The 16,884-nt window shown below is 37.8% G+C and overlaps 1 protein-coding gene across 3 annotated transcripts in view; it reads left to right on the top strand.

The window, feature by feature from the left end:
- The window catches only part of GOLM2 (golgi membrane protein 2), a 119,604-nt gene that overhangs the window by 35,592 nt on the left and 67,128 nt on the right, over positions 1 to 16,884 (top strand). For all 3 annotated transcript variants that reach the window (XM_032856623.1, XM_032856622.1, XM_032856621.1), the window contains exons 2-4: positions 6,504 to 6,558; positions 13,490 to 13,592; positions 15,298 to 15,388. In XM_032856623.1, coding sequence (XP_032712514.1) covers positions 6,504 to 6,558; positions 13,490 to 13,592; positions 15,298 to 15,388 — 249 coding nt within the window. The remainder of the gene's footprint in view (positions 1 to 6,503; positions 6,559 to 13,489; positions 13,593 to 15,297; positions 15,389 to 16,884) is intronic.

Genomic DNA, 16,884 nt, shown 5'->3' with positions numbered 1-16,884 from the left:
CTCTTCTCCTACCCCATTAACCCCCCATGTTGCATCTCCTCTCCCTCATATCAGGGAGATCATATGATAATTGTCTTTCTCCGATTGACTTACTTCGCTAAGCATGATACCCTCTAGTTCCATCCACGTTGTCGCAAATGGCAAGATTTCATTTCTTTTGATGGCTGCATAGTATTCCATTGTGTATATATACTACATCTTCTTTATCCATTCGTCTGTTGATGGACATCTAGGTTCTTTCCATAGTTTGGCTATTGTAGACATTGCTGCTATAAACATTCGGGTGCACGTGCCCCTTCGGATCACTACGTTTGTATCTTTAGGGTAAATACCCAGCAGTGCAATTGCTGGGTCATAGGGTAGTTCTATTTTCAACATTTTGAGGAACCTCCATGCTGTTTTCCAGAGCGGTTGCACCAGCTTGCATTCCCACCAACAGTGTAGGAGGGTTCCCGTTTCTCTGCATCCTCGCCAGCATCTGTCATTTCCTGACTTGTTAATTTTAGCCATTCTGACTGGTGTGAGGTGATATCTCATTGTGGTTTTGATTTGTATTTCCCTGATGCCGAGTGATATGGAGCACTTTTTCATGTGTCTGTTGGCCATCTGGATGTCTTCTTTGCAGAAATGTCTATTCATGTCCTCTGTCCATTTCTTGATTGGATTATTTGTTCTTTGGGTGTTGAGTTTGCTAAGTTCTTTATAGATTTTGGACACTAGCCCTTTATCTGATATGTCATTTGCAAATATCTTCTCCCATTCTGTCAGTTGTCTTTTGGTTTTGTTTACTGTTTCCTTTGCCGTGCAAAAGCTTTTGATCTTGATAAAATCCCAATAGTTCATTTTTGCCCCCGCTTCCCTTGCCTTTGGCGATGTTCCTAGGAAGATGTTGCTGCGGCTGAGGTCGAAGAGGTTGCTGCCTGTGTTCTCCTCAAGGATTTTGATGGATTCCTTTCTCACATTGAGGTCCTTCATCCATTTTGAGTCTATTTTCGTGTGTGGTGTAAGGAAATGATCCAATTTCATTTTTCTGCATGTGGCTGTCCAATTTTCCCAACACCATTTATTGAAGAGGCTGTCTTTTTTCCATTGGACATTCTTTCCTGCTTTGTCAAAGATTAGTTGACCATAGAGTTGAGGGTCTATTTCTGGGCTCTGTATTCTGTTCCATTTATCTACGTGTCTGTTTTTGTGCCAGTACCATGCTGTCTTGATGATGACAGCTTTGTAATAGAGCTTGAAGTCCGGGATTGTGATGCCACCGACTTTGGCTTTCTTTTTCAATATTCCTTTGGCTATTCAAGGTCTTTTCTGGTTCCATATAAATTTTAGGATTATTTGTTCCATTTCTTTGAAAAAAATGGATGCTACTTTGATAGGAATTGCATTAAATGTGTAGATTGCTTTAGGTAGCATAGACATTTTCACAATATTTATTCTTCCAATCCAGGAGCATGGAACATTTTTCCATTTCTTTGTGTCTTCCTCAATTTCTTTCATGAGTACTTTATAGTTTTCTGTGTATAGATTCTTAGCCTCTTTGGTTAGGTTTATTCCTAGGTATCTTATAGTTTTGGGTGAAATTGTAAATGGGATTGACTCCTTAATTTCTCTTTCTTCTGTCTTGTTGTTGGTGTAGAGAAATGCAACTGATTTCTGTGCATTGATTTTATATCCTGACACTTTCCTGAATTCCTGTACAAGTTCTAGCAGTTTTGGAGTGGAGTCTTTTGGGTTGTCCACATATAGTATCATCTCATCTGTGAAGAGTGATAGTTTGACTTCTTCTTTGCCGATTTGGATGCCTTTAATTTCCTTTTGTTATCTGATTGCTGAGGCTAGGGCTTCTAGTTCTATGTTGAATAGCAGTGGTGATAACGGACATCCCTGCCGTGTTCCTGACCTTAGCGGAAAAGCTTTCAGTTTTTCTCCATTGAGAATGATATTTGCGGTGGGTTTTTCATAGATGGCTTTGATAATATTGAGGTATGTGCCCTCTATCCCTACACTTTGAAGAGTTTTGATCAGGAAGGGATGCTGTACTTTGTCAAATGCTTTTTTCAGCATCTATTGAGAGTATCATATGGTTCTTGTTCTTTCTTTTATTAATGTGTTGTATCACATTGATTGATTTGTGGATGTTGAACCAACCTTGCAGCCCTGGAATAAATCCCACTTGGTCGTGGTGAATAATCCTTTTAATGTACTGTTGAATCCTATTGGCTAGTATTTTGGTCAGAATTTTAGCATCTGTGTTCATCAAGGATATTAGTCTGTAGTTCTCTTTTTTGATGGGATCTTTGTCCAGTTTGGGGATCAAGGTGATGCTGGCCTCATAAAATGAGTTTGGAAGTTTTCCTTCCATTTCTATTTTTTGGAACAGTCTCAAGAGAATAGGAATTAGTTCTTCTTTAAATGTTTGGTAGAATTCCCCGGGGAAGCCGTCTGGCCCTGGGCTTTTGTTTGTTTGGAGATTTTTGATGACTGTTTCAATCTCCTTACTGGTTATGGGTCTGTTCAGGCTTTCTATTTCTTCCTGGTTGAGTTGTGGTAGTTTATATGTCTCTAGGAATGCATCCATTTCTTCCAGATTGTCAAATTTGTTGGCGTAGAGTTGCTCATGGTATGTTCTTATAATTGTCTGTATTTCTTTGGTGTTCGTTGTGATCTCTCCTCTTTCATTCATGATTTTATTTATTTGGGTCCTTTCTCTTTTCTTTTTGATAAGTCTGGCCAGGGTTTATCAATCTTATTAATTCTTTCAAAGAACCAGCTCCTAGTTTTGTTGATTTGTTCTATTGTTTTTTTTGGTTTCTATTTCATTGATTTCTGCTCTGATCTTTATGATTTCTCTTCTCCTGCTGGGTTTAGGGTTTCTTTCTTGTTCTTTCTGCAGCTCCTTTAGGTGTAGGGTTAGGTTGTGTACCTGAGACCTTTCTTGTTTCTTGAGGAAGGCTTGTACCGCTATATATTTTCCTCTCAGGACTGCCTTTGTTGTGTCCCACAGATTTTGAACCATTGTGTTTTCATTATCATTTGTTTCCATGAATTTTTTCAATTCTTCTTTAATTTCCTGGTTGACCCATTCATTCTTTAGAAGGATGCTGTTTAGTCTCCATGTATTTGGCTTCTTTCCACATTTCCTTTTGTGATTGAGTTCTAGCTTCAGAGCATTGTACTCTGAAAATATGCAGGGGATGATCCCGATATTTTGATACAGGTTGAGACCTGATTTAGGACAGAGGATGTGATCTATTCTGGAGAATGTTCCATGTGCACTAGAGAAGAATGTGTATTCTGTTGCTTTGGGATGAAATGTTCTGAATATATCTGTGATGTCCATCTGGTCCAGTGTGTCATTTAAGGCCTTTATTTCCTTGTTGATCTTTTGCTTGGATGATCTGTCCATTCCAGTGAGGGGAGTGTTAAAGTCCCCTGCTATTATTGTATTATTGTTGATGTGTTTCTTTGATTTTGTTATTAATTGGTTTATATAGTTGGCTGCTCCCGCGTTAGGGGCATAGATATTTAAAATTGTTAGATCTTCTTGTTGGACAGATCCTTTGAGTATGATATAGTGTCCTTCCTCATCTCTTATTAGAGTCTTTGGCTTAAAATCTAATTGATCTGATATAAGGATTGCCACTCCTGCTTTCTTCTGATGTCCATTAGCATGGTAAATTCTTTTCCACCCCCTCACTTTGAATCTGGAGGTGTCTTCGGGTTTAAAATGGGTTTCTTGTAGGCAACATATCGATGGGTTTTGTTTTTTTATCCATTCTGATACCCTGTGTCTTTTGATTGGGGCATTTAGCCCGTTAACATTTAGGGTAACTATTGAGAGATATGAATTTAGTGCCATTTTATTGCCTGTAAGGTGACTTTTATTGTATATTGTCTCTGTTCCTTTCTGATCTACTACTTTTAGGGTCTCTTTTTGCTTAGAGGACCCCTTTCAATATTTCCTGTAGAGCTGGTTTGGTGCTTGCAAATTCTTTCAGTTTTTGTTTGTCCTGGAAGCTTTTTATCTCTCCTTCTATTTTCAGTGATAGCCTAGCTGGATATAGTATTCTTCGCTGCATGTTTTTCTCATTTAGTGCTCTGAATATATCATGCCAGCTCTTTCTGGCCTGCCAGGTCTCTGTGGATAAGTCTGCTGCCAATCTAATGTTTTTACCATTGTATGTTATAGACTTCTTTTCTCAGGCTGCTTTCTGGATTTTCTCTTTGTCACTAAGACTTGTAAATTTGACTATTAGGTGACGGGGTGTGGACCTATTCTTATTGATTTTGAGGGGGGTTCTCTGAACCTCCTGGATTTTGATGCTTGTTCCCTTTGCCATATTGGGGAAATTCTCTCCAATAATTCTCTCCAATATACCTTCTGCTCCCCTCTCTCTTTCTTCTTCTTCTGGAATCCCAATTATTCTAATGTTGTTTCGTCTTATGGTGTCACTTATCTCTCGAATTCTCCCCTCGTGGTCCAGTAGCTGTTTGTCCCTCTTTTGCTCAGCTTCTTTATTCTCTGTCATTTGGTCTTCTATATCGCTAATTCTCTCTTCTGCCTCATTTATCCTAGCAGTGAGAGCCTCCATTTTTTATTGCACCTCATTAATAGCTTTTTTGATTTCAACTTGGTTAGATTTTAATTCTTTTATTTCTCCAGAAAGGGTTTTTATATCTCCCGAGAGGGCTTCTCTAATATCTTCCATGCCTTTTTCGAGCCCGGCTAGAACCTTGAGAATCGTCATTCTGAACTCTAGATCCGACATATTACCAGTGTCTGTATTGATTAGGTCCCTAGCCTTTGGTACTGCCTCTTGTTCTTTTTTTTGTGGTGAATTTTTTCACCGTGTCATCTTGTCCAGATAAGAGTATATGAAGGAGCAAGTAAAATACTAAAAGGGTGGCAACAACCTCACGAAAATATGCTTTAACCAAATCAGAAGAGTTCCCAAATCGTGAGGGGGGCGAAAGGGAATAAAAAGAGGTTCAGAAAGAAAAAAAAAAAATTAAACAATTAAAAGAAGAAAACGAATAAAGAAAAAAATATAAAAAGGAAAAAAATATATATATATTAGATAAACTAGTTAAAAAAGTTAAAAAAGAAGAGGGTAAAAGTTAAAAAAATTTAGCAGAAGAAGAGAAAAATTGAAAAAGAAAAAAAATTAAATTAACTGCAAGGCTAAAGAATCATGGGGAGAAAGCCATGAGTTCCGTACTTTGCTTTCTCCTCCTCTGGAATTCCGCTGCTCTCCTTGGTATTGAAACTGCACTCCTTGGTAGGTGAACTTGGTCCTGGCTGGATTTCTTGTTGATCTTCTGGGGGAGGGGCCTGTTGTAGTGATTCTCAAGTGTCTTTGCCCCAGGTGGAGTTGCACCGCCCTTACCAGGGGCCGGGCTGAGTAATCCACTCGGGTTTGCTTTCGGGAGCTTTTGTTCCCTGAGCGCTTTCCGTAGAGTTCCGGAGGATGCGAATGAAGATGGCGGCCTCCCCGTCTCCGGCCCGGAGGAGCCGAGAGCCCGGGGCCCCACTCCTCAGTGCGCCCTCAGAGAACAGCGCCCAATTACTCCCATCACCCTGGCTTCCGACTGCGCTCTGAGCTCACCGAGCCTGTGACCGGTTTAAGATAACCTGAGTTTAGAGCTCCCTCCTAGGTTCTGTCTCTGTAGCCGGCTTCCCCGTTCTAATACCTGCAAGTTCTGCGACACTCAGACACCCCCGATCCTTCTGTGACCCTGCGGGACCCGAGGCCACGCTGACCCTGCGTGGGCTTCACCCCGGTTAAGCCTTGAAGCGATGTCCCTCAGCGGAACAGACTTTTAAGAGTCCTGATTTTGTGCTCCGTTGCTCTGCCGCTTGCCGGGAGCCGGCCCCTCCCCCTGCAGTCTATCTTCCCGTCCCTTTGGATTCACTTTTCCGCCAGTCCTACCTTTCAGAAAGTGGTTGATTTTCTGTTTCCAGAATTGCTGTTCTTCTTCTCTTCGATCTCCTGTTGGATTTGTAGGTGTTTGCAATCTTTAGATAAGCTATCTAGCTGATCTCCCGCTACATGAAGTAGTCTCAGCCTGCTACTTCTCTGCCATCTTGACTCCTCCTCTAGTTTATGTTATCTTATGAGAGCTTAATAAGCATCAGTTATTTTTGATTTGCCATTAACTGATTCAAATAATTAATTCTTTTCTTAATACAGAGTTAATAAGAGGTCTCTTCTGGTAAGATTTTGAAAAATCCCATTAAGCAATATTCAACTCAAACTTTTAAATGTTTGAAAGTTATTAGACTATATTAAGTAAAATGAATATCCTTTTGCAAATTTAAAATGAGTATTACAAAATCAGAATTTATCTCTTAATTCTTTTTGGAAAGGGGTGGGTTTGTATAAGTTAAGGATTTTTCTTTTGCATTTATGATCAAGCTCAAAGTGAATATGAGCCAAAAAAAGGAAATATGAGCAAAACTGTATATTCTATACTAAAATGAAACTTAATTTTTTTTTCAGGTTAAACTACAGAGCAACATATCATATCAGATGGCAGATATACATCATTTAAAGGGTAAGAAACTTAATTGCAGATTAAAGATAAATAAAGTTCACGAAATGTCTAAAATCCTTAAGAATTAAATATTGTTAGCTAAATGAAATAAAATGTTTTGAACAGAGTGATTCCAAGGCATTTATCCTTCTGTCTTAAGATAGAATAAAAGATTATAATGTTGCTTTATATATAATAAATACAAGTTAAAATTTGCATTTAAATCTTGTGTGGTAGACTGATATCATGCAATGAAATGTTAAAAGAAGCATCAGAGAAAATTGAGCTGTAGCTTCAGAAGCTATCAGATTTCTAGCGAAAAGGTTAAGGGATAATCCCTTTGTACTGTTTCCAGCTGCTAAAATAATCCATTCAGGTCTAGAGGAGCTTTGGACAGGTCCTCCATGCTTAGTGTTTTAGATACCCTGGGAATAGAAAGAAGCTTAGAACAGAAAGAAAACTTGAAAAGAAAGAAGCCAGGAAGGAAGCATCTCGGTGATTCAGTTGGTTAAGTGACTGCTTTCAGCTCAGGTCAGGATCCTGGATTCCAGGATCTAGTCCCACATCCTGCATCGGACTCCCTGCTCAGCAGGGAGTCTGCTTCTCCCTCTGACCCTCCCTGCTCTTATGCTCTCTCTCTCAAATAAATAAATAAAATCTTAAAAAAAAAAAAAAAAAAGGAAAGAAAGAAGCCAGGAAAAAACCTGGAGGTATATATATATATATTCCCCCCTTAGGTGAAAAAATATATCACTAAAGCTTTTATAAAAAATAATAATAGTTGGGTGCCTGGGTGGCTCAGTGGGTTAAGCCGCTGCCTTCGGCTCAGGTCATGATCTCAGGGTCCTGGGATCGAGTCCCGCATTGGGCTCTCTGCTCAGCAGGGAGCCTGCTTCCCCCCCGCCCTTCCTCTCTCTCTGCCTGCCTCTCTGCCTACTTGTGATCTCTCTCTGTCAAATAAATAAATAAAAATCTTTAAAAAAATAAAAATAATAAAAAAAATAATAATAGTTAAGGAGAATAAACTCTATATACATTCCTTATATTACTTCACACCATCACTGGCCTTTGGAATTTGGGGTCTGAAGAGCACCCCCCTTTCCCTCCCACCCTTTAGTTACAGCACTATATTATTTTAAAACTTTGCAACAATGACTCTAAGATTTTGTATGTGGTTAATAAATGCTTTGTACTTTCAAAAATATATCTTTATTCTATAACCATTTTAATACTCTTTTTTTTTTTTTAAAGATTTTTATTTATTTGACAGACAGAGATCACAAGTAGGCAGAGAGGCAGGAAGAGAGGAGAAAGCAGGCTCTCCACGGAGCAGAGAGCCCGATGTGGGGCTCGATCCCAGGACCCTGGGACCATGACCTGAGCCAAAGGCGGAGACTTTAACCCACTGAGCCACCAGGCCCCCCATTTTAATACTCTTTAGGTAGAATTAGATGTTACATTTTTATTGTCCTCTTGAAGAAGCTAACCTGAGCTGGCTTTGTAGTTTATTGAAATTTTGCTCTTCACCTAGCAAAACCATCTTTTTGTATATGTGTGAGTGTGTTGTAACTTGAAAATAGAAATTATTTTTTACTATCTGTGATTTAGAACAGCTTTGATGTTCTCTTAGAAATTTACTTCCTGGGTGGCCATGTCTGATTTTGTTGCCTTTGTGTCCATGTTTTACTCTTTTTGACTCACAGCAGTACATCAGGAAAACACGGAAGATGCCACTCTGTCAGTGCTGCTTTCTGCTTGCTATATTTTTTAAAGATTTTATTTATTTATTTGACAGATATCACAAGTAGACAGAGAGGCAGGCAGAGAGAGGGGGTGGGAAGCAGGCTCTCCGCCGAGCAGAGAGCCCGATGCGGGGCTCGATCCCAGGATCCTGAGATCATGACCTGAGCTGAAGGCGGAAGCTCAACCCACTGAGCCACCCAGGTGCCCCTCTGCTTGCTATTTTAACAAATGATTCTGTTTGTCATCAAAGTACTTGCCTATTAAATAATCATAGATCAGTTGAATAAGAAGTCCAGTGGCTTCTGCTAGTCAATGCCAAAGTAAATGACAACCCATGTGACTGAGTAAAAATCTTTATTTATTGTATTGTGTGCAATGAAGTAGATCTTGAGATGTTTGGAAATTTTCTGTGATAATCTTTAGTGGTAAGAAAGGCTTTGATTGGAACTCATAACTGTACAACTTTTGGTCTTAGTGTAGTTACTGAAGCTTGGACTCTTAGGAGTGAATATCCTTTTATTATTATTTTTTTTAATAGTTTTTTTTTTTTTAAGATTATTTATTTATTTATTTATTTGACAGGCAGAGATTACAAGTAGGCAGAGAGGCAGGCAGAGATTGAGAGAGAGAGAGAGAGGAGGAAGCAGGCTCCCTGCTGAGCAGAGAGCCCAATGCGGGGCTCGATCCCAGGACCCTGGGATCATGACCTGAGCTGAAGGCAGAGGCTTTAACCCACTGAGCCACCCAGGTGCCCCAGGAGTGAATATCCTTTTAAATGGACTTTCTGCACTTTAGGAACTATTTCTACTGAAACAAACTTCAAATCAACTATAAAATTCAAGTTGGACTGTTTTCATTGAAATTAACATTGGGTATAATGGAATTAATACACACTAAGACTCTAAAAAAACTTATGGTAGTTAATATTTTTTTGGAAATGAAAGGAATGAGAGTTGGTTTTTAATCCCTGAGATAACAAAGTAACATTTTAGTATACACCCATTTATCTTGAATAGTTCGCCTTATTTTTATGCCTATTACTAAAAGGAAATTTGAAATAAAAATTTTCTAGAAGTAAATTTATTTATTTATTTATTTTGCCTTAAGTGTTGGTTCTAGGCAACCCATTTCTTAACTACATCCCTCTTGAAGGAGCATGGCCATGCCTTTCTGTAATATACCCTGGTGTTACTGTCAGAAGTAGAATATTCTGCATGGTCAGCTGTGGACCTGATCTCTTGTTAAGTTACTCTGAGAATCCTGCTGTGGTTTTCAGGGGGAGCCACAGTAGACACAGAGTATATTTGGGTTTAAAATAAAGAAAACAAGGGGTGCTTTGCTGGCTCAGTTGGATAGAACATGCAACTCTTGATCTTGGGGTTGTGAGTTTGAGCCCCAGGTTGAGTGTGGAGCCTATTTTAAAAGTAAAATAAAATATACTGCAAGAAAGAAGGTAGAATAAAGACAATTAAAAAAAATAAAAAAACACGCCATCAGCTGACGGTAAAATTGAGATATAGGAAAATTTTTCTTTAGTTTTGCTCTCCGATCTATTTACTTCTCCCCTTTTCAGGTCTTTCTGTTAAAGCACCAATTAGCTCCCGGCTTTATAATCCTTTCCCTGTATTCAAACAGAAAAGAATCTGGTAGTTTACATGGACTGGAACTCACTGATGTTTTATTTTTCTTTGTCAATTGTATTTTAAGCCTTTTATTTCCAGTTACAAATAAAACTTTAGTTCTTTATAAAGGAATTTCCAATGTAGTTAGGGAAAAACTGTATGGGGAGGAGGAGAAGCCATCCCAAATCTTTTTTCTTTTTTTTTTAAAGATTGTATTTATTTATTTGACAGAGAGAGACACAGTGAGAGAGGAAACACAAGCAGGGAGACTGGGAGAGGGAGAAGCAGACTTCCTGCTATACAGGGGGCCCAATGCGGGGCTCGATCCCAGGACCCTGGAATCATGAGGGATCATGACCTGAGCCGAAGGCAGACACTTAACTGACTGAGCCACACAGGTGCCCCACAAATCTTGAAATCATACTAAGCTTCAGGCTCATTCTGAAGATAAACTTAGCTACTTCAGTTATTTTACTGTGTCGGGGAAAAGAAGCCTAAAGACCACCAGTTGAAGTACATTCTCTAGTGGCTAGCTGCTTAGTGATGCTCATTTTTTTTAATTGCAGTAACTTTTCAGTTTTAGAACTTTTCCTGCCTGAATACAGGTTCACTGAACTAACTGACCATAAGCTACAAGGCTTTTTTGCCTCTTGCTGAGATCTCATTGTCTCTGTAGAATCAACATCCATAGCTGAGGCCAGAGTTTGTCCTACCTCTAGTCCTCTGTGTCTTAGGAGATGGAGCCAGGGGTCAAGTAATAAGCAGAATGTGTTATTCAGGGATACCTGACATCAAATTTGCTATTTTTATCTGAGGTGGTTGTAATAGGTGAAAAACTATGAAGAGCAACCATGTTTACATATTGGAGAATTAATAGAGTAAAAAGAAAGTTAAAATGTGGCTTGACTAAACTTACAGAAACAGAATGGAATGGTGGTTACCAGGGGTTGAAGTTGGGGTGGGGAAAATGAGGAGATGTTGGTCAAAGTGTACAATCTCTCAGTTATAAGATGAGTAAGTTTTGGGGATCTAATAAATAACATCGTGATTATAGTTAAGAATACTGTATTGTGTACTTGAAAATTGCTAAGAGTGTATTTTAAATGTTCTCACCACAAAAAAGAAATGATGATTATGTGAGATGATGGAGGTGTTAGCTAATGCTTTAGTGGTAATCATTCACAGTACATAAGTGAATTAAATCAACACGTTATACATCTTAAACTTATACAGTGTTCTATCTCAAAAATATATTTTTTAAAGATTTTATTTACTTATTTGACAGGGAGAGAGAGACAGTGAGAGAGGGAACATAAGGAGAGGGAGTGGGAGAGGGAGAAGAAGGCTCCCCACTGAGCAGAGAGCCCAATGTGGGACTTGATCCCAGAACCCTGGGATCATGACCTGAGCTGAAGGCAGGTGCTTAATGAGTGAGCCACCCAGGTGCCCTCAAAAAAAAATTTTTTTTTTTTAAAGATTTTATTGATTTATTTGACAGAGAGAGACCACAAGCAGGCAGAGAGGCAGGCAGAGAGAGAGGAGGAAGCAGGCTCCCCGCAGAGCAGAGAGCCCGATGTGGGGCTCGATCCCAGGACCCCGGGACCATGACCTGAGCCGAAGGCAGAGGCTTTAACCCACTGAGCCACCCAGGCGCCCCTCAAAAATTTTTTTTAAATAAAAAATGTGGCTTGAATATATAAACATAATTATCAATTACAAACATTTTACGTGAATCATTAACTTTTCACCCCTGGTTATTATACTATACAATAACGATTAATATGCATGTTGTTAAATGTTTTATTTATATACTTCAGCAAGTGTCCATCTGACTTTAAAATTTTTATTTGTTGTCATTGTCACAGTTACGATTCCACAATAAAATTTAGAAAGTAGAGAAAAATATATGCTCAGAACCCCACCACTAAACATGATCACTGGTAGCACTTTGATATGTTGTTATTCTAGTCCAGTTTTTTACATGTATATAATTACATTATAAATATATTTTACCTCTGCTTTTTGAAAACTTATATCCCAACCATTTTTGGAGTGCCTTTAAAGTAATAAGACTAATTTTAGAAGCCTTCCATGAGAAGTAGATGTTATAATATTGGTACATTATGATTAGATATATTTAGTCTTAAGAGATGTTACTTTATATAGAAAAGACTTCTGTTGCCATTTATAAAAATTAAGACTTTCTTAACTACTACTTTTGCTTACTGCTAAGGCTGTTAGCTAATTAAAAAAAAAAAGATTTTATTTATTTGAGAGAGAGAGAGCATGAAAGGGGCAAAGGGCAGAGGGAGAAGCCAGCTCCCTAAGGAGCAGAGGGCTTGATGTGGGACTTGATCCTGGGACTCCAGGATCATGACCTGAGCCAAAGGCAGTTGCTTAACCAACTGAGCCACCCAGGTGCCGAAATTTTTTTAATCCTCTGTTTAAGAAACTGACGTTTCTCTTTGGCTGCATTTCTTTTATTTGTAGGGTCACGTGAAGAGGGAGCAATCTACAAAATGTGGGGCCGGTGATTGTGGATTAAATGTCAACAAAAGAGTATCTGGGGCACCTGTGTGGCTCAGTCGATTAAGCTTCCAACTCTTGATTTTGGCTCAGGTCATGATCTTAGGGTTGTGAGATCAAGCCTGGCAGTGGTTCCCACTCTGCATTGGGCGTGGAGCCTACTAAAGCTCTCTTTCCCTCTCCCTCTGCCCGTCCCAGCCTCCCCTTCTCTGGGGAGCAGGGGGCGGGGAAGAGCATCTGGTCCCACTTTTAATCTACTCTTCAGCTTGGAATTTCATGTTACTCATTACAACTAAAACTTTGAGCTCTTGTCCAGAAATTATAAGCTTTGAAAATATAATTATAGTATATGTGGACCTAGCATTAGTAGCAGAACTAGAAGTGAGATCCATAGTGATTGGCATTTAACTTGGAAGTCAAATGTGATTTAGAATGAAAAAGAAACCGTGAATTCTCTGTCCATAGCCAAAACATCGATTCCCTGCTCCCCTTTTATTTATTTATTTTTATTTATTTTTTTAAGATGTTATTTATTTATTAGACAGAGGTCACAAGTAGGCATAGAGGCAGGCAGAGAGAGTGAGGGGGAAGCAGGCTACCCACTGAGCCACCCAGGCACTCCCCCCAACTCCCCTTTTATAAACAGATAGGTTTAAAGAGTTAGGGTTTTTTGTTTTTTGTCTTAGTTGCTATTAAGCATCTGACTCTTGGTTTCATCTCAGGTCACGATCTCAGAGTCAAGAGAGGAGCCCCTATCTTGGGCTCCTGCCAGTGCAGAGTCTGCCTGAGATTCTCTCCCTATCCCTCTCCTTCTGTCCCTCCCCCTGCTCACTCTCTCTCTCCCCCACCTTAAATAAATAAATAAATCTTTAAAAAAATTTTACTGCCCATGCTTGTGTTATAAAAGACAATTAAATGTGGTACTAATTATATAATTTAACTGCCCGAGAGTTTGAGTAAAGAAATTGAGAAGTGTATATAAATTTTTAAAATCCTTTAATTTCTTGATAAGAAGCATTAGAGTGAGTAAACTGTATTCCTTTGATTCTTTGTGTGGCTAGAGCAACTTGCTGAACTTCGTCAGGAGTTTCTTCGACAAGAAGACCAGCTTCAGGACTATAGGAAGAACACTACTTACCTTGTGAAGAGGTTAGAATATGAGAGGTGAGATGCTATATGCAACAAATAGTTATGAATCTGGAATATTTGTCCAACTTTGGGGCAATTTCTTTCTTTCTTTCTTTCTGATTTCTGTTTTTTTCTTTCATTTCATTAGGTCTTTTAAATTCCTTTTCTGTTGTCTTTCTATGCCTCTTTGAAATCTATTCTCTTTCATTTAGATATGATAAACACCATGAAAATATCTTTTACAAGATATGTTTAGTCTGCCCATATAGAATAATTCATTGTCAGCCAGAAAATCTTGCAAGGCCTGAGTTCCATTGCATTAGATGTGCAAAGACTGACAGGAGAATCTGTGGTTCTCTTTGAGAGGCATCCAGAACACAAAGCGCATGCTGGGAGGTGTCCCCAGAATGGCTGAGGGATTGAGTTCCAGCAGCTCCTGCTCTGTATTTCAGTCCTCTTGTGTACACCTCTACGCTCAGTTGGTGAGGAGGTCAGGGAACCTTTTTCTAGCAATCACTCTTTAAAAATTTGTTATTTCTTTAATCAGTTTTACAATGAAAGGTATCTTTTGGATCTGCATACCCAAAACTAGAAAGATGAACCATATTTTAAAGCACCATGTATCCATTTCTGACTTCCTACTCTTGTAGGTAATCAGTATGCATCTACTTACATACATGTATTTTAACCCAATAGTATTCAGTAGTTTTCAATTTATCTATAGAATTAGAGAGTTAGCATATTCAAGGGTAATATATTATTCCAGCATGTTAGTGTACCAAATTGTTAGTGTACCAATTGTTAATCTCTCCCAATTGCTGACTGTTATAGTTTTCCTTATCTTACTGTTGTAAACACCAGCTATAGACATTTTAATGCAAAAAGGATTTCTCTCTCTTATGTTGTTTCACCGGTATATATTCTCAAATACAGTATTCCTGAGACAAAATATTGTATTGGTTTTGTTTGTATCACATATATGAAAAATGGTTGTACTAATTTATAATGTAAATATTTTCCCATACCCTTACCAATGTTGGCTTTTGTAATTCAGTCTTAATTTTGCTAGTATAGGAATAAAGTACCATCATATATACATATAAGAAGTTTAATTGTACTTTTAATGGTTAAAGTTAACATTTTTCTGTATAGTTTACAACTATTTGTTTCTTTTTGCATGAATGATGTATTTGTATTCTATGACCATTTTGTCCAGTGGAAATTCCCAATCTTTATCTCTTCTGTTCCTTTACGTTTTTTCTTGATGGCTCCATTCTCTCTTATTTATTGGTTCCTTCCATTCTTGTTCTTCTTATGGTTTAGACTCTTACTGTTGTGTTGAAATGCTATCTTTTGGATGAATCATCTGCTACTATTCCTTATCAACTCATAATTCTGTGTTTTCTCATCTGTTACTATATATTGGTCTCATGGTTTTCTCTTCTGTAATGTCTTTTCTGTGTTTGAAGTTGGCTTTGATAGTTGTTTCTTTATAAATGTAATTTATAAAAATAATTTTTCATCTTTCTAATTTCTGTTATTTTAATTAGCTTTATAGTATTCTTTTCCTAAATATTCTCAGAATTTTGAGTGTGAGCTATTTTTATGTCTTTTCTTTGTCCTGTGCCCATCCTCTTGCTAACTGAATGCTTTATCTTTATAAATGTATGTTTTCAACTTCTAGACAACTTTGAAAAGCCAATGCAAGATAATATAGCTTAAAAGAATGACTCTGATTTAGTTTTCAGTGTGGACAACAGATCAAGGAGTTAAGAGCACAACATGAAGAAAATATTAAAAAGTTAGCTGACCAGTTTTTGCAGGAACAAAAGGTAAATTTAAAAAATACTTAGAATACATTCTTGTTATAAATCTTGTAATTTAGAAATTAAAATATGTACTTTCGTCATAAAGCATTGTATTTTTAAGTATTCTAGCTTGCCAGTATCTAAAATTGACTTGCAGTGTTTTTATTGCTGAGTAAATTAGACATTTGCAAAAAATATAACCTCAACTCTTGTAACTAATTTTGGGTTAAATATTTTTTATCTGACTTTCAAAAATAATTTTGCTATCAATATAGTTCTTGGATTGTAAAGATTCCATCCGTTACTTCTTATTTTATGCTTTTGAGAAATAGAAAAATTTGAGACACCTGTTCATAAAGTATTAATATCTGTTACCTTAAATTCTTTTCTTAAAACACAGAAATGAAACATTAGTCATTTTGATTCATATTTTTGGGGGTGGCAATTTCTTTTATTAATTTATCCATTTTCATTTGCTATATATTATGAAGGCCCTGCTAGAAATGGAAGGAATTTGAAAATTACTAGACATTAGGACATGCATTTTTTTTGCATTTTATAATCTCACCTGATTAACCATGATTTGTAAAACGTCTTGGGATTTAAAAAGAGATGGAATAGTGAAAAGTGTTAACATCTTACCTACAGGACTAGAAGTTAGGGAGACCAGATTTGTTCTTGGCTAACTCACTATTTTATAGCATAATATTGAGGGCATTGTTCTTTCTGTTTCATTTTTTGAATCTACAAAGTGGAGTAGCCGCTGCTTATCTGCAGTCTGCCTTGAAGAAATGTGAGCATAGATTGCTAGAAGATAACAGTGAGTGACTGAGTGAGCTACCATCTTAGCATAGAGGCATTGAAGACAGCCAGAGGTATTATTGAGACACTAGATGGCTAGAGGGGCATAGTAGAACACAAAAGAAAGAGAGGGGTTTGCTGTTGGAATTGAATTATTATAAGACCAATATATAAATAAGGGGATAAATTTACTCTCTTCTGTTCTCCCAAGAAGCACAGATGAGACCTTTTCCTTTTTTCCGGGCAGGTGTGTACTAGGCTATTTTTATATTATTAGTTAACTAATGTTCTCTCCAGTTCTTATTTACCCTTACTTTGCCCTAAATGGAACAAAGAGGGGAGGAACTTCTCCTTTCTAGGGTAGCGCACCAGCCCTTGCCCTTTAGGACAGCTGCTAGTCCTACTCCCTATCCTTCATTCCCTGTTCTACTACCTTAATAAATTGATTCTGTGAAATTTCAGTTGTTTTTTTCATTGGAACAAATCTAATGGAAACTGTATGAAACAAGCATAAGTTGTATTCAGGGATTTTTTTTTTTTTAACCAACCACATGCCTACCTTAGAAATTACTGTTATGAAGAGGTCTGCAAACTAAATCCAACCTGCTGCCTGTTTCCATACAACCCATAAGCAAAACATGGTTATTACATTTTAAAATGGTTGAAAGAAACTAGGGAATATTTTATGACATTGGAAAATTAAAAGAAAAAAAATTATT

This window comes from Lontra canadensis, unplaced genomic scaffold (genome assembly GCF_010015895.1).
Source record: "Lontra canadensis isolate GAN:19392208 unplaced genomic scaffold, GSC_riverotter_1.0 scaffold12, whole genome shotgun sequence".
NCBI lineage: Eukaryota > Metazoa > Chordata > Mammalia > Carnivora > Mustelidae > Lontra > Lontra canadensis.
This window is presented reverse-complemented; position numbering and strand designations above follow the sequence as displayed.